Source organism: Myotis nattereri (genome assembly GCF_964212035.1).
Source record: "Myotis nattereri genome assembly, chromosome: 3".
Lineage (NCBI taxonomy): Eukaryota > Metazoa > Chordata > Mammalia > Chiroptera > Vespertilionidae > Myotis > Myotis nattereri.
Window position 1 is genome coordinate 9,993,716 of NC_138077.1, and position 26,124 is coordinate 10,019,839.

At 49.2% G+C, this 26,124-nt stretch overlaps 3 protein-coding genes across 3 annotated transcripts in view; 1 reads left to right on the top strand and 2 right to left on the bottom strand.

Moving 5' to 3' along the window:
- Positions 1–8,400, bottom strand: part of MCM3AP (minichromosome maintenance complex component 3 associated protein) — a 40,886-nt gene extending 32,486 nt beyond the window's left edge. Inside the window, exons 1-6 of the mRNA XM_081085937.1 lie at positions 8,090–8,400; positions 6,226–7,545; positions 5,758–5,981; positions 2,730–2,811; positions 2,327–2,471; positions 554–744 (exon numbers count right to left, since the gene is read on the bottom strand). Of these exons, the coding sequence (XP_080942063.1) occupies positions 554–744; positions 2,327–2,471; positions 2,730–2,811; positions 5,758–5,981; positions 6,226–7,438 (1,855 nt within the window). The 5' untranslated portion in view covers positions 7,439–7,545; positions 8,090–8,400. The remainder of the gene's footprint in view (positions 1–553; positions 745–2,326; positions 2,472–2,729; positions 2,812–5,757; positions 5,982–6,225; positions 7,546–8,089) is intronic.
- An 85-nt stretch (positions 8,401–8,485) lies between these two features.
- On the top strand, positions 8,486–14,937 carry YBEY (ybeY metalloendoribonuclease). Its single transcript, XM_081085517.1, has 5 exons — positions 8,486–9,246; positions 10,466–10,594; positions 11,875–11,943; positions 13,021–13,128; positions 13,423–14,937. The coding sequence occupies exons 1-4, from the start codon at positions 9,037–9,039 to the stop codon at positions 13,105–13,107; spliced, it is 495 nt and encodes a 164-aa protein (XP_080941643.1). The 5' UTR covers positions 8,486–9,036; the 3' UTR covers positions 13,108–13,128; positions 13,423–14,937.
- A 490-nt stretch (positions 14,938–15,427) lies between these two features.
- LOC308517058 (uncharacterized protein C21orf58) lies at positions 15,428–25,883 on the bottom strand (the record flags this gene model as incomplete). Its single annotated transcript, XM_081088112.1, has 7 exons — positions 15,428–15,652; positions 16,028–16,167; positions 21,706–21,817; positions 22,637–22,851; positions 23,490–23,591; positions 24,646–24,706; positions 25,824–25,883. The coding sequence occupies 7 exons, from the start codon at positions 25,881–25,883 to the stop codon at positions 15,428–15,430; spliced, it is 915 nt and encodes a 304-aa protein (XP_080944238.1).
- Positions 25,884–26,124: the final 241 nt, after the last annotated feature.

Consider the following 26,124-nt stretch of genomic DNA (forward strand, 5'->3'; position numbering starts at 1 on the left):
TAGCAATAATTTTATTTGGAATATAAAAATCACCATGTCAGTGACATCATTTATGATGGCAGCTTTTATTACAGTGTTAAGGAGGCACTGGGATTATTCCACTGATTCAGAGCTTTTGAAAAGAGAAAAATCCTACAGTTAAAATTTAATTAAAACTTGGCAAAAAACCCATGTGCCTTTTTCTTTTATTTTTTCCACTGCACATCATTTTAATGTTAATAGAATACTTACTTTTGGAATAGGTAATACATTCACATGGTTCAATAACCCAAAGGTATAACAACATCCAAAATAGAACACACCCTCACACCTTGCACCCTCTCTCGTGACAATCAGTGTGAGCAGACCCTTCACATCTTCCATGACTATTTTAGGCACACATAAAGTATGCTTACATATGGGGACATACACACAGTTTCCCCCTTAATTGTACACAAATAGTAGCACACTACAGACTTCCTGCACCTTGCTGTTCTCACTTCACAATAAACCTTGATGAATTTCCATGACCTACAAGGGTCCCTGGACCTCTGCACAGGGGCAGTCACCATACCTTGCCTCATGATTCTGTCCCTCTGGTCAAGCAGGCGGTACTTTTCCTCAGACGTTTCGGCCACAGTGCCTATCAGCGCACTGAGGGAGGACACACACAGCCCAGGACTCTCAGAACCCTCAGAGCCCGAGTCAAAAGAGTCTCCTTCAAACAGGTGGGCCTTCAGAAGGCCTGACTTCTTCACTGGAGAGCTACAGAGAAAGCAACATATCAGAGCCTTGGGTCCATCTGGCATCTGCAAATGTCCACTTCCAAACACTTCCCTTATCTTTCAAGATTTTCTGCTCCTCTAAAGCTAATAAACTATAAACTTTGAAGTGAGACAAGCTTTGATAATGCTGGTATTGAGCAAAATGATGTTACTCATATTATGTGATTTAAAATTTTTTTTTAAATATATTTTATTGATTTTTCACAGAGAGGAAGGGAGAGAGACAGAGAGCTAGAAACATCGATGAGAGAGAAACATCGATCAGCTGCCTCCTGCACATCCCCCACCGGGGATGTGCCCGCAACCCAGGCACATGCCCTTGACCAGAATCGAACCCGGGACCCCCCAGTCCGCAGGCCGACACTCTATCCACTGAGCCAAACCGGTTTCGGCAAAATTTTTTAAACATTTCATACTTCTTTTAAAATGAGATGAGCCCATTGAAACAGCTGAAATGAATATTTATAGACTTCTATCTCAAAGAAATGAAATTCAGCCTGAAAAACAACACTTTACCACCATGAAGAATATCATGTCCACATGTTTTCATACATAACTTCATTTCAGTAGAAGAATGTACTATAAAAAACTGGGTATCCCCTCTCAGCTTCCCCATTTTCCAGCGGGCTCTCAGAATTCTGTGAGCTCCAATGTCAAAGAAGATATAAGAAGGGTGGAGTACTGGGCCGGCATGGTCAGTGACTGAGCATCGACCTATGAAGCAGGAGGTCATGGTTCGATTCCTGGTGAGGGCACATGCCCGGGTTGCCAGCTCGATCCCCAGTGTGGGGTGTGCAAGAGGCAGCCAATCAATGATCCTCTCTCATCACTGCTGTTTCTATATCTCTCTCCCTCTCCCTTCCTCTCTGAAATCAATTTTTAAAAATTTTAAAGGGTTGAGTGAGAAAAGCAAAAACAAAAGCAAATCAGCAACTAAATTGTTAATTGCGAAGTTGAAAGTGAGGAAAATACATTGGCTGAAATAGGTGAAGGATTACAGACCTGTGGAAGCAGTCCTGCTGTGAAAGGGAAGGTGGGAACTCCCAAGAAGAGAGGGGAGGGTAGGGAGCATTTGGAAGGAGACAGCACCCCATTGGAACACACTGTGGCTACCCAGTTATTATGCAGCCTCACGTGATAAGCTGAACCTACAAAAAGCCCTGTTGGAAACTGCTCTATGGCTATTAGGAATACATGGTTATGACAGCTAGTTAGAAGTTTTAAGGCAAAAAGTGACTGCTTATTCATTTACATGTCAGGTAGAACTACTGACAGCAACTGTATGATACATGGGACCACGTCAGATGATTGAGGAGCCCCAGGGCCTCTTCAGGGAACTAGCAAGTGGCTCTCTTTGTCAACCCTCTTACGTCCTTTCCCAGTCCCACTCCTCTCCACTATGTTCTCCTCTCCTCCCGCCTTCCCTTAGCCCTACTCGGGTGTTAGTATATTACTGCACTTCCCTTTCATGCTTTGGCAGGACTGCTGTGAAGTCCCTCCTGCTTACTGACAAAAAACCCACGTGCCATGTCAACTAGAGTCACAGGAACGACCAGCCGCACCTTTTATTCATGAGGCTGCCGACTGCAGTCCTCCCCATGGGCTTGCCAAGAGGGGAGTGCTGGAAGGATGTGTCCTCGGGGCCCTGGCCGGCCTCACCCTCACCTGGTTTCTTCTCCTTGAGGGAAAAAGGTTTCTTGTTGGGACCTGAGGATGCAAGAGTCAGAACAGAGTGTCTATGATATTACACGTCACTTGATCCTGGATTTTTACTTTTCTTTTTTTGAGGAAGTAAAATTCTTATAATTGTTACATGAGGTTACAAAGGAGCCCAAGGAAACATGGAGACAAAAGGATTCACTCGGAACCACCCCCCTTTTGGCCTTGGGGAAGGGCTCCCACTCAAAGCTTAAAGGGTCTTGCAAACAAAGCATTAGAGACTCCAAAGAATATCTGAAAACTCACTTATTTTCTTCTTGTGCCAAAAGATAGACGTTTCTTCAGGCAAACCTTTTTTCCCCTTCTTCCTGGCCAGGGCTGCAGAAGCCTGGAAAACAGTCCACAACTCAAAGTGTGAGGCATCAGGAGTCCACAGGAAATGAAATTCAGTATCAAACATAGTCAGCAAAAGTTCGTCCAACAGAGCAAAACCTCCACCCACTACGTGGCTGACCACACTATCGGCCTCCAGCCTTGGGATCTGCAGTCCTTTACTTGTCTCACATCTGATATTTGCTCTCTTTTTTAATTAATGATTTTAAAATCCATAACCATGGCCTCACTGGCACTTGGTAAAATGATCCTCATTATCTGATAACATATACAACATGGAAAGATACAGCCAAGTCACACGCACACACAAAGGGAAGTTGCAGAATGATGCACACGGGACAGAATGTATCACAAAACACATAAACCAAGAACATGTTAGTATACCTACAGATATACCTATGAAAATGTCCAGAAAAAATACAAACCACTCTAGTAACTGTACTGGCTCCTGGGTAACAGGAAAGTTGGGGGTGATCAGGGACCTCAGCTTTGTGTTACCAATGAATTGCTTTAAAATAACAAAGTTTTCCTTATGTTTTTCAAAGTCAACAATTCCTGACTGATGCTTATATAATGGAAATAAAGCGACTGAAAAAATAAAAAAAATTTTTTAAAAAGTTTTTATATATCATGATACTTATTGTATATTTTTTAGGGTTCAGCTGGAAAAATAAGTACATCGCAATAGCAAAAAAATAACTTTTAAAATAATGACCCAGCAATCCCCCCTAAGTATATACCCAACAGAACTGAAAGCAGGGTCTCAAGAGAGATTTGCACACCACATTCATGGCAACATTATTTAAAACTTGAGGCCCGGTGCACAAAATTCATGCACTCTGGGCGGGGGGGGGGGGGGGAGGGTCCCCTAGCCTGGCTCTGTGCCCTCACAGTGCGGGAGCCCCGCGATCGATCGCCCCAAAGAGGTAGGCCCCGCCCACCCATCCGGGGCTCCTCAATGGATTGCTCAAAAGAGGTAGGCCAGAGCTGGGGGTACTGCCTCTGCGACAGGCATGGGACGCAGGAACCCTGACCAGCCCTCACTGGGCCCTGCCCTGCAGCACCCCCACAGGGCAGCGGGAACCCCAGCGGAAGCTGAGTGGAGCAGCTGCCGGGCCCTGCCCCCGCAGCATGTGCAGCCATCTTGTGACCGCGTGAGGGCATCATGGCATGAGGACCACCTAGCCTTTTATTAGTAAGATAGCTAGAAGGTAGAATCAATCTGTGTCCATTAACAGATAAATAAGCAAAATGTGGTCTATCCATACAATGGAATATTATTCAGCCATAAAAAGGAATGAAATGCAACCATATGAATGAACCTTGAAAACACGCTGAAAAAAAGGCAGACACAAAAGGACAAACTGTATGATTCCACTTATTTGAAATATCAGAATAGGCAAATTCACAGAGATAAAAAGTAGATTAGAGGTCACCAGAGGCTGTGGATGGAGGCAATGGGAGTTATCACTTAATAGTTAGTGAGTTTCTATTTGGGATGATGCAAAAGTTCTGGAAACAGATAGTGGTGTTGAATGCACAACACTGTGAATGTAATTAATGCCACTGACTTGAAAAAAAAATCAATAGGAAGGAATAAATAGCAAAAACCCTAAAACTGTGCACATATTTACACAAAACTTCCACTTTCAGAAATTTAAAAAAGGATATAAACTAACAAAAATATATGCACAAACCTGTCCATAAGTAGAATGCTGACCAAGAAAGTAAACAGGATAGAATGCCAGGTAGCATTTAACAATCCAATTCTAATCTAGGCAGCTAATGGATTTCAGAAAATACTACAGATTGTCACATGAAGAGATTACCAACAGTATTTACAGTATGATCCCATTTGTGCAAAAACAATGTGACCCTATATTTGCAAAGACACTATCCAGAATATTCAGTCAATATCCTGGAGGAGAGAATTATGGGTGATTTGGTGCTTCTCCCATAGTATATTGACAGGCAATACTTCTAGTTAACAAAAGTATGAAAACATGCTTTCTACCTTATAAATTCCTATAGAACTTACTTTCCCCCCCCCACAAGAATATTTTTTAAAATAAAGATACAAATCTACATAATGTGAGCTACAGCTGTTATGCACAGGTGTACTTAACATACATACAGGATGGGGCATACTAGTAAGTGGGTTTACAGTTCTATGTGAAACAGTTTATTCTCATATTATTATTTATTAATTATTGTGTTATTTTCCATACCAACAACTATAAACCTATTTCTGCCTGACGATGTATTTAAAATTAGGGTATAAACCAAACATATCTCTGGGGAATGTGATTATAAGGGGATTTCACTTTTTCTGTATTGTTTGAGTATCTATAGCAATCGTGTACTATGACCAAATAAATCAAAAACAAAACAGAACTCAAGTTTGGAAAAGTGCTGTGTGGTTATGGAGCCAATTCAGTGTGTTTCAGAAGAATCTGACTTCATGGGACTCACTACAGCATCCAGTAGGGGCTACACACTTTTCACTAATGACTCCAATTATGAAGAAAAGTGCTATTCTAGCCTCTGCAAGGTAAGAACAAAATATTCTAGTACCTTCCTACATTCTAGCAAGCAAATAACTGATTTTTAAAAAAAAGGTTTTGGCCCTAACCAGTTTGGCTCAATGGATAGAGCATTGGCCTGTGGACTCAAGGGTCCCAGGTTCGATTCCGGTCAAGGGCATGTATCTTGGTTGCGGGCACATCCCCAGTAGGGAGTGTGCAGGAGGCAGCTGATTGATGTTTCTCTCTCATCGATGTTTCTAACTCTCTATCCCTCTCCCTTCCTCTCTGTAAAAAATCAATAAAATATATATTAAAAAATAAAAATAAAAAAAGGTTTTGAAGTGACAAAGTTCATTCCTACTTTATTACTTTAAAACTATTTTTTCACTCACACACACTCAGTTGGGAGTACTTACATGATCAAAGAAATACACCACCGCGAGGTGCTTGTTGCGCCTGGAGTAAGTGCGCTGCACTTTAGCAATTTTGCCAAAGTGATTCTCCAGAAAGGTCCTGTTGTTGAGAAAGTCGGGAATGTTCTTGCACTGGATCGCTGTGACTTCAGAGGGAGAGAAGCCCCCAAGACTGTCTGTGCTCTCACTTCTTTTATTCTGACGCCCAGGAGTTCCTCTTAGAAAATCTAGGGGATCAGAAAATGGGCACAGAACTGTAGTAGATGCAATGTTTCCAAACAGGAGGCACCAACTATGTAAGGGCAAAGGAAATTTCCATGTGTGTGAAACCTGCTCCAAGATCCTATGGTACTAATGTCCCTAATGTTTACAGGGGACTTAACCAAAAAAATCAAGCTAACACCCGGAAAGTTTACCAAGAACTTGCCATACAGCAAGGTTTACTGCATGTTGTACATTTTTAGAGCTCACCTTCTTTTTTATCTCTACTTTCCGTTTCTTCCTCTTTCACACCTGGAAGCCGGGAAGCTGCCAGAACAGACTGACTCCCTCCTGGTATGGCCATGTGATCATTTTCCCCAGACTCGGCACAGCCAATTTCCTTTCTGGATTCCTTGTTGCCCAGACGACTGACTTCTTTATTGCTTTTGAAAACATCCTGTATAGTCCGACCAAACAGAGTACCTCCCCGGGGCCGATTCAGGCGGACCGGCCGCTTATCGGGAGGATGATCACCCCTCGACAGAGGGTCCAGGTCTTCCACTGCGTCGTGGCCATATCTCCTTGGGGAGCGATCCTGATCCTCCTTCCTTTTCAGTCCTTTCATGAAGCTGGAAAGTGGCTCCACTTGGGAAACAATGTCTTCACATCCTTGTCTGGCACCTGTTTTGCTAACTGGGAAGGGTTCCCCCAATGATCCTGAAGAAGAAGTGGGAAAGCTAGTGAAGCTACTATGAAGACTTCCAAATAGGGATTTAGGGCCTTTCTTCTCTTCCTCCACATTCTGACTTGACAAAGGAAGGGTAAAGGGTGATGACGAATTACTACTATCAACTGGTTTCGAAAAGGTAAAATTTGATTTAGTAGCTGAACTTGTCACCTGCGTAAAAGAAAATGGAGCCTGTCCTCCAGGGCCACTACTAATTGGTGGGGAAAATGTGAAAAATCCGGAAGTAATTTGGCTTTGAGTTTTCTCTGGCTCGGATTCAGCCCCCAGTATTGGTCTGAACACCGAATTTTCCAGAGATTTAAAGCCGAACTCTGTCTTCCCAAAACCAGAGCTTGCTACTTCTCCAGTTTCTGGTGCAAAAGTAGAAGTACTCGGGAAAGCCCCAAGGTTGGGTGATTTAAAAGTAAAGCCTGAGTTTCCAGGCACGCATGAACTTGAAGGCCCAGAGGCAGATAGAAAGGATGGAGTGTGTTCAAGTCCAGAAAAGAGTCCAACATTTGAGGGTTGGGAGAATCCTAATGTTTGTGCTGAAGAAGAGTGCCCTACTCCAGACGTTGGAAAGCTAGATATCTGTGAAAATCCTGAGCTTTTCCCAGATACTGTGTTGTTTTGTCCAAAAAGAGAAGGCTGACCAAACCGAAAGGGTTGCTTAGCCTGAGCTGTTCCTATGGAACTGCTGGAAGATGTTAAAAAAGCACTAGGCTGCTGCCCGCTGAAAGGGTTAGTTGGGTTCATCTTCTGATCCAGTTACTAGAAGGTAATAAAGATTTCCCTGTACAAAGCAGTCCTCTTCCTTAAACAGTTTGTTGAACTAGGGAGCTCCCCCCTTCATTTCATGTAAGCTGAAAGACAAAAATTCAGATCATCAGAGCTTTGTGCCGCTGGAAAACTAAGAACGGAATTTTTCATCACATGCCACATCCTAAATTATTTAATAGGCAGACAAAGCAAAGGGCCAAGTATTCTTATTTTCTGAGAGATAGTGGGTTCTTTTTCTTTTTTCTTTCTTTTTTTTGGGGGAGTGGGGGGAGTATGGGGTGGGGGACGATATAAATAAATTACTTTATTACAGATGTTTAAGGCGTGACTAAAGGCCAAATCATTTTACTAAATTGGTAAATTCACCAAAAACCTCAAATGTTAATTTTTAAACAAAAAGAATGTTATTACACTTTTCAAGTTGAAGAGAGCAGTTTCTCCTAACTTCTTCCAATCTCCATAGCCAGGCGATCACACTGACAATTAGAACATCAGTGTTTCAGCTCTCCCACCTAATTATTCTCCGAGTAACCTTAACACTAAATACTCTTTCCAGACACAGAAATGAAATGTTTTATACCGGGGCTACTCCTCGAACGAACCAGCTTAGAGGTCAAGGGTACTCACGTGGAGAGGCCGCCCTAGACTCGGGAGGGGCTGGAGCGGAGCATCACGACCCCATCTAGCAGGCGGCTCCATAGGTCCCCGCACAGGCCGCACCCTGGGCCCGGCGCCTCGCTCTCCCGCCCAGTTAGCGACACGATCGAAGCGGGTCCAGGGAATAGCGAGAGGTGAAGGGGCAACCTCCGCCCGGCCCTGATCCCGCGCAGCGCTCACGGTCCGGCTCAGGGACGCCGTCGTTTCGGGGTACCTCCGCGTTTAGCTGGTAGTGCAGACCAAGACCGCCGGAACCAGCGCTTCCCTGCGCGCCGCGGACCAAAACAGTGGTGGACCGACTTCCGGTCCTACCTGAGCAATCCGGCCCCGCCCGTAGCCCTCCAAGCTCGGGTTCCGCCCTCCGGCTGAGCGGCGGCGGTGGGGCTTCCGGTGCGCGGGGACAAGGGCTGGGTCCGCAGGCTTCGGTCCCCATTCCAACGCGGGTGGCTTCTTCTCTTCGAACTTGGGGGACGTCAGCCCACCCGCGTGCTGCCCGGGGTCAGCGCTGAGCGGTTCCTGGGGAACCCCTGGATCCGACCAGGCGCCCCATCCACATTTCTCAGCGCCCCCCCTCCCCCCCGCCATTCTACCCTCCCCTCCTCCACTTGCCCTGCCCAGACCCCGCTCCCCCGCCCGCACTATTAATGTCCCTTCCTCTCCACCAGCCTTCATTTCCTGTGGCTACTGTTACCTCTTCTGGCTTGCCTGACTCTGGCGTCGTTTTAGAGACCTTCATTTTTATATTTTTCGTATGGTAAAATGTAAATTCCTGCAATTTTTTTTTCAATGAATTGCACCAAATAAAATGACTTGATTTTGTGTGCGTGTTGCACTTCCTAGGACTGATTTGTCTTCTCTTCAACTTGAAGCACAGGTTCCTTTACAGACTTTTTTAAAGTGCCCGGTGTCCTCCTGGAATGAGTCTGGTGCTCAGAAACCTGCAGCGGGCTGTCCCCCTGCGGAGAGTGCCGCTCCGCCAGAGGATGGAGATCGTCAGGAGTATTTTAGGAGTCCAGAAATTCGACCTGGGGATCATCTGTGTTGACAACAAGAGTATTCAGCACATCAACAGGATCTACAGAGAGAAAAACACCCCAACTGATGTGCTTTCTTTTCCCTTTCATGAGGTAAAAAGTATTTTCCTCCTCGCCTTGTCTAGCCTACCATTCAGTGTAAATTTCCTGTTAATTACACTACAGACATGATTTTTTAGTTGTATTTTGAAAACTTTCACAATATACACGAGAATAGAGATCAACCCTATCGATCAATGCCCATTTCTCCCCTTTCCCCACCTAATGGGGTCAGTGAATTAACAGTTTTGAGTGTAAATCAATAATGAATATGTATGGTTAAAAATTAGATAACACTGAATAAAAGAAAAGACTTGTGTAAATATTTTCTGCAAACTTGTGATAGCTGTCAGATCACTCAGTTATGCAAATGAGTCATTCTGGGCTTTACACAGGTTAGTAGCAGCTTAAATTGGAAAGCAGCTTGGCAACAGACTTCAGTCCACTAGTGTCACACCTACAGAAATAAACCAAAGAAGGAAGACTATAAAATATTAAATGCATAATATAAAAATGCATTAAAATGTTCACTTATTAAGTATCACATGATCTTACTCATTTGTGGAATATAATGAACAACGTAAACTGATGAACAAAAATAGATTCAGAGACATAAAAACATCGAACAGACGGTCAAACCTCAGAGGGAAGGCAGGGGAGGATGAAGGAGGGTAATGGATCAACCAAAGGGCTTGTATACACGCATATAAGCATAACCAATGGTCACAGACAGTAGGGGGGTGAGGGCAGGTGCAGGGGGGTGGGAGCAGCCAGGAAGAGGTCAATGGGGGAAAAGGGAGACGTGTAAAACTTTCAACAATAAAGAATTTAAATTTTGTAAAAGGTTCACTTATTTTCCTTGATAGGAAAAATAGCCATTAACAATACTAAGTAAACATGCAGCCATAGGTTACTGGCTTGCTGTCAACTGAATAGACTGGTGCTTATGGTCTTTAAATAAGAAAATGTAAAAGGCTATTTAAGACAAAATACCAGGAGGAGAGAACAGAAATATAAAATTATATCAATGTGGTGATTTAACTCCCAGACGTAATCTGTGTGACTGTGCATTGGGAAGGATGAAAGAAATGGAAAGAAAATCACTGAACAAGGTGGAAACATCTTAAGTCACTTGTGTGTAGTGGCTTTGTGGTCCCCCGCCCCCACTCCGGACTAGTCAGGGGACAGTGCCTTCCAGAATGAAATCTGTAGGCCTGTCGTTAGGTTAGTGTTCCTGAGGTCCTGTTCTCACAATCTGTTTCTTCATTTGCAGAATCTAAAAGCAGGTGAAATCCCCCAGCCGGATTTTCCAGATGACTATAATCTGGGGGACATTTTCCTAGGAGTGGAGTATATCTTCCAGCAGTGCAAAGAAAATGAAGACTACTATGACATCCTGACTGTAAGTAGGAATGCTGAAATGACAGGTTCTGCCTAGCAAAAGAAATACCACGTCCTTAATCCAGGCCATAAAGAGGTTGGCGACGTGCCACCTGTGTCCACACTATTGCCCACGTGAAGAACAAGGGTTATGGAGGGAGACCCACAGAGAGGGAGATCCAGGGAGAGGAAGATGGCAGAGTGGGATCTGCATGCCCTGTGGCAATGCCAGGGGTGGGAAGAGGACAGGGAGTTTCTCCCTAACTGAGATGTGAGATAAGGGAGACTCCCAGTCGTGACCTTGTTTTAGCTTTTACCGTGCGCTCAGCAGGCTGTGTAGTTAATGTAGCTTGCTGAATAAGCTTCTTAGGAAACTGCCCAAAGTGGACAAAATTCTAGAATCCAGGGCCTTCCACATCTGTCCTCAGCTTATTATATTAAAAAAAAAAAAAGGACAGGGGGAGTATTCTGAAAGTATTGAGTGCGATAGAGTCATATTTTAACTTCCCCAAGGATTCAATTGAGGGGTCTTCCTTTGGCCAAATAGCCACACCCTGAAATGTGTTGTGGAGGGGATGGGGGGGGGCGGTCCTAGTGCTTCCATGTGAGACCCAGTGTGAGCAGGTTTTGGTGGGGGAAGAGGAGGTTTCCCTTTCTTCCTGAGCATCAGGAAACACAGTGTAGTCAGGACTTGTCAGCAGGGTCCAGCTCTGGGATCTCTATGGCCGGCAATGGTGCACCCCAGGGGGTAGGGGGGCATGATCGAGGGTGCAATTGTGGAAATCTGATTTCACTTCCCAGCACCTCTGAGGGTTCTGTATCGAAGTAGAGGGCCAGCCCACCACTCCTGGGACCCTCATCCCCCGTCACAGGACCAGCCAGGCCACTCTCCTCCCTCCTCGCTGCCAACTGCACGTAGGCACCTTCTAATAGCCCTGGGTACCCTCCAACTACCACCTGGTCCTCCGCTTCTCACCACTCCTCCGACCCTTCCCTCTGCCCTGAAAAGCAGGTGTCTCCTCAGGAAATAATCACTGACCCTCCCTGCCCCAGAGATCCTGGTCTTCACATCCCTGACAGGGCCCTGGTCTACCTGATGTTTTCTGAACCCCACCCATGTTCTCATCGCCCACTCACACCCTCGGTGCTGCTGCCACCGACTCCCTAAGCCCTTCCTGGGCCCAGAGGAGGGTTCCTAACCTCCCACCAGATGTGAGCTAAGCTCTCCCTGCCTTCCTCCTCCCCTGGCTCCTGGCTCGGTCATGGTCAGCCCCTGAGGCAAGCTTTTTCATTGTTCAACAGGTGACTGCCACTCATGGGCTCTGCCATCTACTGGGCTTCACACATAACACAGAGGCCACATGGCAGAAGGTAGGTGCCATCCCCCACAAGCCAGGGCTGCCCGGCCTGCCCCTTGCAGTCGATGAAAACCAAACTTGGAAAAAAAACAGTAAAATAAGGAATTTTATACACGTTTACTTTATTAAAAATAGACTTACAATGTTTGTTTTAAATATTGGGCTCCCCAAATGCTGTTAACTGTATTATTAACTCACTATTGAAAGTCTGAGCAGAGAGACTGAATTCTAAAAATTCTATGAAATTCTGATGGCTTAAAGTTACAAAATCTTCGTGAGAGCAACTGTGATGCTATTTATCAGTTGCGAACAGGATTTGAAATGTGCAGGCAGCTGACAGAGACCTATTGTGTAAAGTTATGGAGCAGTTGGTTTCCTCGAAGGGGGCCAATGTTTACCCACTTGTAAAGGTCCATGCTGGTATACAAACCATATTGTGTTTAATAAACTCAAACTATATTTGTAGTCAAATAGTCAGATTCTCTGAAAGGCATAAGAAACTTTTTCATTAACAGAAGAAGTCCCTGGCATACTTGTCCTCTCCCCCAGCCATCCTAGGCTTGGTCCACACCAGCCTCACCCTGGCTCCACCTCCCCTTCCTGTCAGATGCCGGCCTTACTGTGGCCACTTCCTCCTCAGCCCTCCACCTCTACATCCAACAGATCTAAGTCTCAGCATGTGCAGTCTGCCAGGGACCCCAGGCCTCCGAGCCCTGACCACCCTTCCCCCCAGAGGAGCCATCTGCACCCCCTCCCTCCCCTGTGTCCTGCGCCTGTTCTCCTGTGACCCCAGGCAGGCTCTCCTCTTTCCTCCCCAAGATCACCCCCTCTGCCCCAGCCCACAGCCTCTCCTGCCGTCTCCATCGTTCACTTTGCAGGCAGCATTTTGGCACTCCCTGTGCACAGGTGCTGGGCACCCATGAGCAGAACCTTGAGGGAAGCTCTATGGCCAAGGCTCCCCATGCCATAGCCGTGGACAGGGAGGGACTTGCAGAGGAGGGAACCCTGGGCCCAGCCAGGGACTCCCCAGGGCCTGAGCAGCCAGGCCAGCTAGGCAAGTCCAGGGTTGGTTTTCGTTCCTTCGTTGCAGATGTACCAGAAGGAGAAGCAGGTTCTAGAGGAGCTGAGCCGGCGCACTGGGGCCAGGCTCCAGCCCCTGAGCAGGGACCTCTTCTGATGAGCACAGCCCATGACGCAGGTAGTACCTGAGGGACCCTCCAGGGCACAGGGACCCCTCCCCGTGGGTCCCGAGGATCAGGGGCTTCCCCAGACGGAGGGCTGGTCAATGCCCGAGCCGGGGCTAAATTCCATGGGTGGAACTATTCCTTAAAGTACAGGAGAAATGTCCATTCATGTCTTGACTTAGAACACAGCAGACATGTTGTTTTCAGTATTGTAGATAAAACAGTTCTAAACTCTTGGCGCATTTAACCTGCCCCTCCCTGGGTTTCTGCCTTTGGTAATGAAACGTTTCTCCCTCCCACCTCTGCAGCCACCCAGGAGGATGAAACAAGCGGCCTGGGGGCATATATGTGGGAGCAGATGGTGGACGGGACAGGCACCCAGCCAGCCAGCCAGCCAGCCAGCCAGCCGGGGCCTCCATCACCTGAACCTGCCAGGTCAGGATCCTGACCACAACGCAGGGAGTTCCAAGAGGTCATGGCAGTAACACAGCCTCTCAGATCCTTTTTGGCCAGAACAACCAGGGATGCTGCAAGTCTGAGAATTTGGTTTCCCCTATGAGTCTATGTTAGAATCATGAAAACCAGTGTGTTAGAAACACATTTCCCACTGGATTTGTGTCCTGTCTCCGCCTGCACTTCCCCCAGCTCTCGGGGATAAGGGCTTGAGCCTCTGATATTCCTGAGTCACTGTTGGCTGCGCATGGCCTGCTTATAATCACAAAGCTCTTGGCTCTGAAATCCTTTTTAAGAGTCTGAAAGGGTCCTGAGACCTGCTGGTCTTGTCCCTCCCTGTGCCCTCATGAGCACCAGGTACCCCCAAGGGGCTTTCCACGTGACTCCCATGTGATCCCATGTGATTCCCCCTGCTCGGGAGGTGTACTGAACTGAGTTTTTCCAGTTTACCACATCACCCAAAGACAGTGGACTTGTCCGATGCCTTCCCTCTGTTAATAATGTCGAGAAATAAAACTGAAGCCATGTTAGAAAAAATTAATGTGAAAATAGGAAATATGGCCAGACCTTTAATTGGTGCATTTAACAAGAGACTGAGCTATGGGACGGTCTGGCCCCAACGTTAGCCCAGAGGAGACCTGCGTGCAGCGAAGCGGGCATCGTGCTTCCTCTGACATCCTCCTGGAGACCCGAGGGTGCAAAGACAGTGCTCCTGCTGGTGAGCCTAGGGAACCCGCTGATGTACCCCAAATGGGGCCATGAAAGCACGCTGCTACTCAAAACTGACATTTCCATGAAAACTATTTAAAAGCAGAGAACATACTAATCCCACCAAGGGAAAAGAGTAACAGGAACTACAGAAAGAGTACAGCTAACAGCCCAGCGGTGTGGGTCAGTGGTTGAGCATCAGCCGATGAACCCAGAGGTCACCAGTTTAATTCTTGGTCAGGGCACATGCCTGGGTGCAGGCTGTGCAGGAGGCAGCCAATCGATGTTTCTGTCTTTCTATCCCACTCCCTTTCTATCTCAAATCAATAAAAACATATTTTTAAAAAGAGTAATGGTAACCGATTCATCAGGTGAGAAACCCAACAGAACCAGAAGAGCCTCGGTCCCAGCCCCCTCTCCAGGAGCCATGTGCAGTTCTGCGGGTTTATTCGCAGGAGAAAGGCCGGGCTAGCAGGTGGATCTACCTGTCACCAGTGCTTCCTCCCAGGACAGCACATCTCCGTCTGCAGCCGCTGCTTTCCTCCCTCGCCTCTGCGCTGTTTCCCATGGGAAGGTTTATATTCTTATGTGGCTAAATCTATGCTATGGGTCTTCTTCCTGTGGCTCCTGCGCATCTTTTCTGACAACACCCCTGTGTTTCCTTGTGATCTCAGTGGCCAGGGACCACTGTCGGGCTTCCACCTGGTTTTTCTGACCACGTCCCTGAGGGAAGAGGGACTGTGAGGCTCACCAGGCAGGTATTGGGGGCTCACTGGCCCGGAGCCGGAGCGGGTGCAGGCAGGAAACCGTCAGGCGCAGCCCTGGAGGAAAGGCAGGAGTCTGGGTGTCGTTACTGCCCCACAGGGCTCACAGGTGCATGGGGCAGGTGAGTTCCGCTCTGGGGATCAGGAGGGGGCCCTTGCAGCCATGCTTGGACTGGACATACCCATGATCATCTGGGTTAGGCAAATGACCCAAGCTTCCCCAGGAGGTGGCTGTGGGGTCCCCATCAGCTGTGGTGATGGCAGTGGGGGTGAGGCTCTATGGTCCCACCTGTGTCCCAATTTTCTCTGCAGCCTAGGAACCTGACAGAGACCTATGTCCACTGTCTTCTCAGTAGGGGTGGGGAAGGGCAACGGGGTTCCGGGATCCTTACGTGCTAAGGGCAGCGGCAGAGGGGGCGGCCAAGTGACGCATGGTGGGCAGGAAGCTGGCGGCAGGTGGGAGGGCGGTGGCGGAGACCACGGAGGGCCACATGGAGTAAGCCACGGGTGAGCCAGGTGCGGCTTGCAGCGGGGCTGGGGGCGCATAGTGGTGGTGATGGTGCACGGAAGGCGGCTTCTGCCTCTCAGCTCGCAGCCCGGTGGGGTGAGGCCACTGCGGGCCCTCGGCACAGCACAAACAGCAGCTCATTCCAACTGGGACCTGCTGCTTCAGGCACCCTCTTCCCCACCCCCACTCCCGTTCCTGACTTAGGGTGGCCTCAGAGCCCAGGAAGGGAAGGGAAGGGAGGGAGAAAATGGGGGGGGGGGGCGCGGAGAACTCATCCCAAGGAAGCAGCTTTCTGGGCCTCAAACTGCACAACTCATTCCTCTTCTGAGGGGGACGGGGGAGAACTGGGGGGTTTCACGGCCAGATTACAGGCCCCCAGAGCTAAAAATGTGCTTTTCAGAGTTACACAGATACACAATGTCCAGAAGTGTTTACTTGGGTGGCGTCCTTTACCTGGCGTCTGCTCCAGGCTGAGCCTACCTGCAGGGTGGGCGGCAAGGGTGTGGCTTGCGGTCCCCTGGAGGAAGCAGAGGCCATTGGGGGCACAGCCTGGAGCATCAGGTTCTGCATGATGACCTGGTGCATCTGTGCGTTCTGCAGCAGCATCATCTCCACCATGTCTAAAAGGGCGGGAGGAGGGGCTCGGTTACACACACAGGGCTCGCCCGTCCGTCAGGGGTCTCACCCGAGAACAGAGCTTGAGAGCAACTTATTTGTTGAAACAGGTGTAGGGTGTTCCAGGTATCTGTTCCTCCTGGGGGGGGGGGGGGGGGCGGGGTCACATTCCCAGACCTGAAATTTCCAGGTCAGAGGGTGTTGTGTGCTATAAAGTGTATGGACGTTGTCCAGTTGGGCTCCTAGGAGGTGGCTCCTCTTGCCTTCCTGCTGGCAGATTCCTCAAGCCCATCGGGACTGCATGGTGGCCCCTGACCTCAGAACATGGCCTTGTTTGGAAAAAGGGTCTTTGCAGATGTAATGAAGGATCTTGAGGTGAGATCACTGTGGACTATCCAGATGGGGCCCAAGTCCAAGGGCAAGTGTGTTTATAAGAGACAGGCAGAGGGAGATGGAGACCAAAGGGGAGCACAGACACGGACAGAGAGGAACGATTGAGCTACAGCCCAGGACACCTGGAGCTGAAGCATGGTGGTCCCTCCTTTGGAAAGCTGCTGTTTGAAATCCTCGGTTATTCTTTTCTTCATATATATATATGAAGAAAAGAATATATAATTGATTTTTTTACAGAGAGGAAGGGAGAGGGATAGTTAGAAACATCAATGAGAGAGAAACATCCATCAGCTGCCTCCTGCACGCCCCCTACTGGGGATGTGGCCGCAACTAAGGTACATGCCCTTGACCGGAATTGAACCTGGGACCCGTCAGTCCGCAGGCCAACGCTCTATCCAGTGAGCCAAACCGGTTAGGGCTACTCTGTTATTCTTTGCCTCTTATTCTGTAGGTCAACTCTGTTATTTTTAGACTGTAAATTAACTTTGTTTTTAGCTTCAATAATAGAAAAGATAAACTTAACTGTCTGACCTTGCAAGCTAGCCATCTGAAGGGACTGATACGCTGATACTGATGATAATTCCCATTCTCATGCCAAGTGTTTGTATCCAAGGTTACAGGTGTCTGTGTAGATATGACAGGTGTTTGCTAGATAAGATATATATTCAAGGTTACACGCTGTCTACAAAAATAACTTACACAAAGAACTAGAAGGATATAAAAAGAAATTCTCCCTCCTATGTTTGTTCGGAATTTGCAGAGGTAATCTGCTCTGAACCTGCGTGCAATAAAGATGACTCCTAACTAATTGGCTCATTAAGGCGTCTTGTCCAGCTCGCTGATTTGCGATACAGCAGAGCCACCGCTGGAAGAGGCAGGAGGACCCTCCCTGGAGGGAGAATGGCCCTGTGACCCCTGGATTCTGGCCTCCGGACGGTGACTGGATTTCTGTGGTTTCCAGCCACCTGGCTTGTGGTGCTTTGCTACGGTAGCTCCGGGATATATTCACCAACTCTGGATGCTATGAAACATGTAAATTTTGTCGGCACAAGAGGTAAACATGGGTTGTTTCCACAGCAGCTCGGTCCAGGAAATTAGGCATTTCCTCCAGGCTCTGTCAGACTCACCAAAGGAAGGCAGGTCTCTTAGGGCCATTCATACTCCCAGGCAAACGAACAGGAGCCTGGAGGCCCAGGGGCAGGGCCTCAACAGGACACAGGACCCCAGCCAGTGGCCTCCCCACTCCAACGGAAACTCTCCCCTGGGTCCCCAGTGGGCCAGCCCACCCTGCAGATTTGGGACTAACCAGGTCTCCATAATAACACAGGCCAATTCCTTAAAACACGCCTTTCTCTCTGTATACACATCCTATTGTTCTGTTTCTCTACAGAGCCCCGACTAACAGATTTTGCCCCAGGGTTGGGGCACTATGGGAGGTGCAGACCCAGAGCCAGGTTCCTGCAGCGCAGCTGTGGGAACTCTGACCCTGCATGATAAGCAGTGGAGAGGCTGTCTGGCGGCCCCATCTGGGAAGGGCCCTTGAGCTGGACTGGGGCAGACCCCACCCACCAGCGGCAGTGAGAGCCTCTGAGGGGACACTTCCCAGTCAGGCCTCCAGGACTCCCACTGATAGTCAGGAGTGAGAAGATTAGATGACACAGGAGCGAGCACAGAAATGGACACATCCTGTTCACTAAAGGGACGCTTCCTGACAGAGGGACATGGTAGTGCAATGGGAGAGCCTTCAGTCAAGGGCACGGGGTCAAACTGATGCCACGGCAAAAAGAAAATAGCATTGATCCCTAACTCAGCACACACACAGCCAGTCCAGATGGACCGTGGATCTGAACGTGAAACGTAAACAGCCACGTGAGACAATATGACCTTGAGCAGGTAAAAACTTCAAACAGGACACCCAAGGCACTAACCATAAAGGAAAGAGCCCGAAACCTATTAGTAAAGTTAAGAACTTCACCTGAAGACATTGAGAGAGAAAGGGCAGGCCACAAAAGGACTTAATATTTGTAAACATATATCAAAAAAGGACCCGTTGTAGCATATAAAGAATTCCTATAGCCCTGAGCGGTTTGGCTCAGTGGACAGAGCGTTGGCCTGCAGACTGAAAGGTCACAGGTTCAATTCCCGGTCAAGAGCGTGTACCTTGGTTGTGGGCACATCCCCAGTGGGAGGTGTGCAGGAGGCAGCTGATCGATGTTTCTAGCTCTCTATCCCTCTCCCTTCCTCTCTGTAAAAAAAATCAATAAAATATGTTAAAAAAAGAGAATTCCTATAAATCAATGAGAGGCAAGCAACCTGAAAGAAAAGTGGGCAAAATACTTAAATGGGCACTTCACACCAATGGGTATCAAATGGCCAATAACTATGGAGTGTCCCCAAAAATGTATGCACACACTTTGAATAATTATAAAGGCAAAGTTTATTAAAATGCATTTCACTTGCCGAAACCGGTTTGGCTCAGTGGATAGAGCGTCGGCCTGCGGACTGAAGGGTCCCGGGTTTGATTCCGGTCAAGGGCATGTACCTGGGTTGCGGGCATATCCCCAGTGGGAGATGTGCAGGAGGCAGCTGATCGATGTTTCTCTCTCATCGATGTTTCTAACTCTCTATCTCTCTCCCTTCCTCTCTGTGAAGAATCAATAGAATATATATTTAAAAAAAATGCATTTCACTTGCCAAATCGAGCTGTTAAAGTGTGTATACATTTTGGGGGGACATCCTGTATATAAACGGTGAAACGTAGATTAAGCCCAGAATGACCTACTACTCATGCCCAACAGATTGGCAAAAATGGAAAAAAAACCCTGAAAACACGGAGTGTTGGTGAATTGCTGTGGGCAACTGACACTCTCCTTCCTTTCTGTGGCATGTACATGGGAGTCACCACTCGGTGTTTCCTGACTGGGCCACCTCCTTTCCCAGCACGTGCCCCAAACGCATGTCCCGTCACCAGAAGACAGCAACCTCCAGAGCAGCACTGCTGTGGTAGCCCCCGCAGGAAAGAATTGGAACATTCAACTCCAAAAAGAATGCACCCAGTTTTTGCCAGTGTGACTTGACTGGGTGTCATCCCATGTACAGAAAGGTTAGCGGTTCGATTCCCAGTCAAAGCACATGCCCGACCCTCGGTAGGGGACCTGCAGGAAACAGCCAATCAAGGTTTCTCTCTCTCTCTCTCCTGCTCCTTTCCTCTCTCTCTAAAAATCAATTTAAAAATCTTTTTTTTAAAAAAAAAATGCAGCTCTAGCCGGTTTGGCTCAGTGGATAGAGCGTCGGCCTGAGGACTGAAAGGTCCCGGGTTCAATTCCAGTCAAGGGCACATGCCTAGGTTTTGGGCTCATCCCCAGTAGGGGGCATGCAGGAGGCACTCAATAAATAATTCTCTCTCATCATTGATGTTTCCATCTCGCTCTCCCTCTCCCTCCCTCTCTGAAATTAATAAAAATATATTTTAAAATAATAATAATAAATAAAATTTAAAAAGAACGCACCCACAATTCGTGAGATACTGTGATTGGTTAGTGCAGTGGGCTGAACAATGGCCCAGTGATGTCCACTTTCTAATCCCCAGAGCCTGTGATGGTGTTTCATTACAGGGCAAAAGGGACCTTGCAGATGTGATTAACTTAAGACTCTTGAGATAGAGTGAAAGTAACCCAAGTGTCCACGGATGGATGAAGGGATGAGCAAGATGTGGGCATGAGTAGTAGCTCATTCTGGTTTTATTCTGCCTTAAAAAGGAAGGATATTCTGACAAGCACGACAGCACAGATAAACCTTGAGGACATTATGCCAGTGACATAAGCCAGCCACAAAGGAATCGCACATGCTGTGTGATTCCATTTTACATAAGGTTCCTAGCGGAGTCAGATTCAGAGACACAGAAATTAGATGGTGGGTGCCAGGGGCTGGGGGAGGGGAATGTGAGTTAGTGTTCAATAGGACAGAGTTTTAGTTTGGAAAGATGAGAAAGTTCTAAAGATCTGTTGCATAACAATGAACATCGTTAACACCCCTTAAACATAGTTAAGATGGTAAATTTTATGCTTTGTATTTTTTAGCACAATTTTTATGTATTTATTTACTAAAAATACTAGAGGCCTGGTGCACAAAATTCACGCATCGATGGGGTCCCTAGGCCTGGCCTGCGATCAGGGCCCGAAGGCTGGGGGTGGGGGAGTGGGGGGGGGGTGTGGGGAGAGTAGGCAACGGGACACAGGCGCAGAAGGAACGAACGCCTGATACCGACGCCACCAATGTGCAGTTCCCTGCCTCTCCCACTTCTCCTTCCCTTGCCACTGTGCCACCACCGTGGCAAGTGGGTGGCAGGCCCATTAGAGCCTGCCCACGGGGGGGGGGGGGGCGCAGGAGATTGGCCATCTGCCCCAAGAAGGGAGCCGGCCCTTGACCCCCCTGGGAAAGGGGCCATGTCCGCCGCCACCCACCTCTGGTTCCCTGTCCCAGCTTGGGGCTGGGCCCCAATCAGACAATCGGGGCCTGCTGGCCCAGGGGGGCGGGGTGGGGGGAAGGGACCGTGGGAGGTTGGCCGTGGGAGGGGGTGGGGGGGGAAGTTGGCTGTGGGAGCACACTGACCACTAGGGGGCAGCTCCTGCATTGAGCGTCTGCCCCCTGGTGGTCAGTGCACATCATAGTGACAGGTCGTTCCAGTCATTTGGTCATAATGGTTGCTTAAGCTTTTATGTATATATAGATTTTTTTTTTATTGATTTCAGAGAGGAAGGGAGAGGGAAAGGGAGAAGAAACATAGGTGAAAGAGAAACAGCAACATCGATTGGCTGCCTCCTGCATGCCCTCTGCTGGGGATCAAGCCTGCAACCTGGGCATGTGCCCTGACTGGGAATAGAACTGGTGACCCCTTGGTGCATGGATCAACACTCAACCACTGAGCCACACCATTCGGGAAAGTCCTCTTTCTTTTATATTTTTTCTTCACTCAGGAATATCCATCATGGAAACATTTCTCAGAGTTAAAGCCATTTTCATGTTGGTAACAGGTGACTTCAGTTGAGTAGCCAGAAGCTGACTCTAAATGACTATCCTGCTTACAAAATAGTTTCCCTTTCAGTAGAGAATTTCATAAGCCCACCACAATATTAATATCGAACACTTACCTTCCTTAATACTTCCAGACCTTTGAGCTGGGAAGGCCTGGGGAGGGGGAATCTGTGCGATGAGTGGCTGCTGAGGTAGCTGCTGAATGATGGTGGGAGGAGCCTGGGGGACCTAGGAAGAACCAGGTGACTAGCTACTGAATGCGTCCTTGGAGAGAGTGTACTACAGCACCCACCTATCCACACACTCACCCATGCATCTACCCACCCACCCACCCATCCATCCACCCAACAAACCACCCACCCACCCATCCACACACCCGTCCACCTATCCACTCACCCACCCACTCTCTCACCTACCCATTCACCTACTCACCCATGTATCTACCGAGTCATCCAACCATCCACCAACCTGTCCATCTACTTATCTATCCATCCATCCAAGGGGAACTTTGCTGATTAACCCTAGAGGTTGAATTGATGGCTGAACAGATAATCATGTGAGTATGGGCATTAGCTTACGACATGGTGTCTTACGAATTGAATGTTTGTATAAAACACCCCCCTCCTTGCAATTTATGTGTTGAAATTAAGGTCTGAAGCTTCTCCTGGTCATTTTGAAGTTTTGAAAAAAGAGTTAAAACACTTCTTCCCCTAATTCAGGGTCCTCCTGATGCCAAATCTCCCCAATACGTCTACTCCTAGAGCAAAAGTTAGGACCTGGGACCCAGCCTCCCATCTGTAATGAGGGGACAAGACCACAATCCCCAAAGCCCTGTCTTAGGGCACCTGCGAGGATGACTGAGATCAGCCCCTGATGTCCTTGTGAGTGCCTGGGTGTGGTGAGTGCACCACTGTCGGCTCTCGGCCAAACGACCTCCTCAGAGCACTCTCTCAGGGCTGCTGAGCTTGCTGGAGATGGGAGGTCTCCGTGGGCACAGAGCCTTCCAACAGGGGTTCTGCCCCTGGCTTCACCAGGAGGAAGACCTACCGAGTGTTGGATGACCCGAGGCAGCTCCAGGGGCGGCGGGGGTGGGGAGGCGGCAGGGTAGATGCCAGGGGGCACCTCTGTTGGCAGCGCTGACCCCCGGGCTCCCCTGCTGGGCCCTCTCCAGGAGTGGGCGTGGGCGCGGGAGAGCTCTTCCAGGAGTTGCTGTTCCTGCAACGCCAACCAGAGACTGCTGCTCAGAGGGGCAGCCACTACACCTGGGGTGGGAGGTGTGCCCTGGGCTCTTCCCTGGTGGCTGGCCCGTGTGGGACACCTCGCTGCCCTGCAGGGCTTCCCTAGGATGGAGCCAGGCCTGAACGCAGGGCCTGAGGGCCCTTTGAAGGGGCCCACTTGAGAATACTGCTTCTTTTAAAATTTACCAAATCATATGGTTCTGGCTGCCTCCGCGTCCCTGTCCCCTTCGCTACAAGTGCTACATTTATCGTAACTGTTTGTGTGGACTTGGGGTGCTCCTTCCTGCTGCTGGGGGACGGAGATGGGACCAGCCTCCGGGCTTCCACTTCCGGTAGGAAGCGGGCCCTTTACTCAGCATCTCCAGCTTGGATAATGTGCCACCAGAGCAGGTGCCTAGCCAATCGCATGCTTGTCAGAGCCCAGACCACAGACAGAGCTGTTCCCAGTGCCCCAGGCGTGAAATCTCAGCTGCTCGCAGCTCACCAGCTGCCCATCCACGAATCACAAACCTCAGAGAACTGGCACTGAGTCCAGAAAGACACGATAACCCCCATTCCCACCTCACACACCCCACTCCCATCCTCCAGCTCCCACCCCCATCCCCCCACCCCCACTCCCCACCCGGGTCTGAGTGTGGTGGCCAGTTGTTTCAGCCACAGACAGCTCGGGCCCAGGCTGCTGCGAACTACCCAGAGTCTCTGCCGAAGGTCCTTCCTCCTCCTCAGGGCGCTCTGCAGGGCTGCATCCGGCCTGTCCTCGTGTCCTGGAGAGAATGTGCAGACCCATAGGACACCTCAGCCTCATCCGCCAAGACCTGGGGGTGACCTGGGCCCGTTTTCTCATGTGGAAAATGGGGATGAGGGATGTCCCTGTCCTGGGGCTTACAGGTAAAGGTGATAGGATGGGATGTGAGGGTGCACCCAGCAGAGCACCTGGTGTGTGCGTGTGTGTGCGTAATTGTGCCTGCCTGTGTGCATGCGTGTGTGAGTGCATGTGAGTGTGGTATGTGTGAGTGTGTGCGTGTGTGTATGTGAGTGTGTGTGTGTAATTGTGCCTGCCTGTGTGCATGCGTGTGTGAGTGCATGTGAGTGTGGTACGTGTGAGTGTGTGCATGTGTGTATGTGAGTGTGTGTGTGTAATTGTGCCTGCCTGTGTGCATGTGTGTGTGAGTGCATGTGAGTGTGGTATGTGTGAGTGTGTGCATGTGTGTGTGTGAGTGTGTGTGTATAATTGTGCCTGCCTGTGTGCATGCGTGTGTGAGTGCATGTGAGTATGGTATGTGTGAGTGTGTGCATGCATGTGTGTGAGTGTGTGTGTATAATTGTGCCTGCCTGTGTGCATGCGTGTGTGAGAGCATGTGAGTGTGGTATGTGTGAGTGTGTGCATGCATGTGTGTGAGTGTGTGTGTATAATTGTGCCTGCCTGTGTGCATGCGTGTGTGAGTGCATGTGAGTGTGGTATGTGTGAGTGTGTGTGTGTGTATGTGAGTGTGTGTGTGTAATTGTGCCTGCCTGTGTGCATGCGTGTGTGAGTGCATGTGAGTGTGGTATGTGTGAGTGTGTGTGTGTGTATGTGAGTGTGTGTGTGTAATTGTGCCTGCCTGTGTGCATGCGTGTGTGAGTGCATGTGAGTGTGGTATGTGTGAGTGTGTGCATGTGTGTGTGTGTGAGAGAGTGTTGTAAAGATAAAACAAACCTTCAGCCCTGGATGTAAGGAGCAGATTAAGCACAGCCTTGCCAGTGACAGAAGAGGGAGGGACCTGAGCTGAAGGTGGGTCTGGCGCCTGCCCGAAGGGCTCTGAACAGCCCGGCCCTTACCTGGCACCAGGTGGGGGTCCTCGGAATCTCCTTCCACATCCTCACGCTCCTGCTCCAGTTTCTGTGAGGAAGAGACCCCGGCACAGGCTCAGTGTGAGCGGGGCACAGGCTGGCGTGAGACACCTGTCTGTGCTTCGATGCCCCAGATGAAGGGGATGGGGCAGGAAGTGCTGGGTGCTAGAGGGTGGGACAGGCGGCAGCGTCATCATCCTCTCTTAGGGGCGAGTGTGTCACACTCTCCACACATGCACGTATTCCTCCTTGGACTCTGAGGGCGGACGCTCTGATCTGTGCGGCCCCCTCCAGACAGCTTTCTGAAAAGCCAGACCCAGGCTAGCTCTGTGTCCATGACAACCCTGACTGCCCACCTGGGCCAGTCCTGGGATAGCCCCTGCCGGGCCCTGCAAGGGGGCCCATGGGACAGCAGATGGGGTGGGGGGATACAGGGCTGCAAGGTCGGCAGAGAGGAACAAAGCAGGTAGGGAGATGAGGAGCTGCTGTGCTGGGCGGTCACTGAGGCTCATGCAGACTCTCAGAGGGTAAGAAGTCTGGTGTGACGACCGGTCCCCCAGTCCCTGTGCCCAGGCCCAGACCAGGGGGCTGTGGGTCCTGCAACAGGTGGGTCTCTGTCTTCCCTTAAACCAGGGTGGGGGATGTCTAGCCCGAGGGCCATATAAGGCCTGTGAAATCAAGTGGTCTGGCCCTGCCAAGGCAACCACAAGTGAGACTTAAAATTCAATAAATCCAGGAGCTTTTCTCATAGCAACATAAACTGATATTAAGTGAATGATGATGTTATAAATACCCAAATGGCCTTTGACAGATAAAAGGTCCCCCACCCCTGCCTTAAACACTGAAGCCCAGAAGATCCTCAGGGGACCTTTGTGGGGCCCTGGAAGCATCGGCCGCAGGTGTGTGCCTGTGTCCTGGCTGCGGAAACTGCCAGAAGAACCTACTTGGTTCTGTATGAATGCAAAGAAGAAAACTCAAGAAACCACAGTCCATTACAAGGCTAAAATCCACTGGGGGGAAAAACGAACAACAAAAAAAAGAAAAATAAATAAAATCCACAGGAGAGGGTTCTGCTGGCAAGCAGTAGCACTCACAAGATTATCTCACCTTTTAAAGTTGCACTCCTATAAGCAGGTGTTAAAAAGACGACTGCCCGTCCGTCTTACCTTCTCCAAGAGTTTCAGGGTCAGTCGGGCCATTTGATCTGCCACAGTGGCATCCTGCATCCCAGGACCCTGGGAGAGGGGACACTGCAGGCCCCTCCCTCCCTGGTTGCCAGTTCTCTGCAGGAAAGCACAGCTCAGCCAGCTGGAGAGAAGCAGCCTCAGTCCTGCTGTCGATGAATGATTGTGGAGACTGGCCTCTGCCAGGGAGCTGGAGGGCCCCACATCTCCCAGGACTGCAGCCAACACTGGCATCGCCAAGGCAGTTGCTAGACGCAGCAGACAGGGAGGTCCCAGGTTGCCA

Coding starts and splice junctions, on each gene's coding strand:
- YBEY (XM_081085517.1), top strand. CDS start 9,037: ATGAGTCTGGTGCTCAGAAACCTGCAGCGGGCTGTCCCCCTGCGGAGA. Junction 10,595..11,874: donor ACTACTATGACATCCTGACT/GTAAGTAGGAAT, acceptor ATTGTTCAACAG/GTGACTGCCACTCATGGGCT. Junction 11,944..13,020: donor CAGAGGCCACATGGCAGAAG/GTAGGTGCCATC, acceptor CCTTCGTTGCAG/ATGTACCAGAAGGAGAAGCA.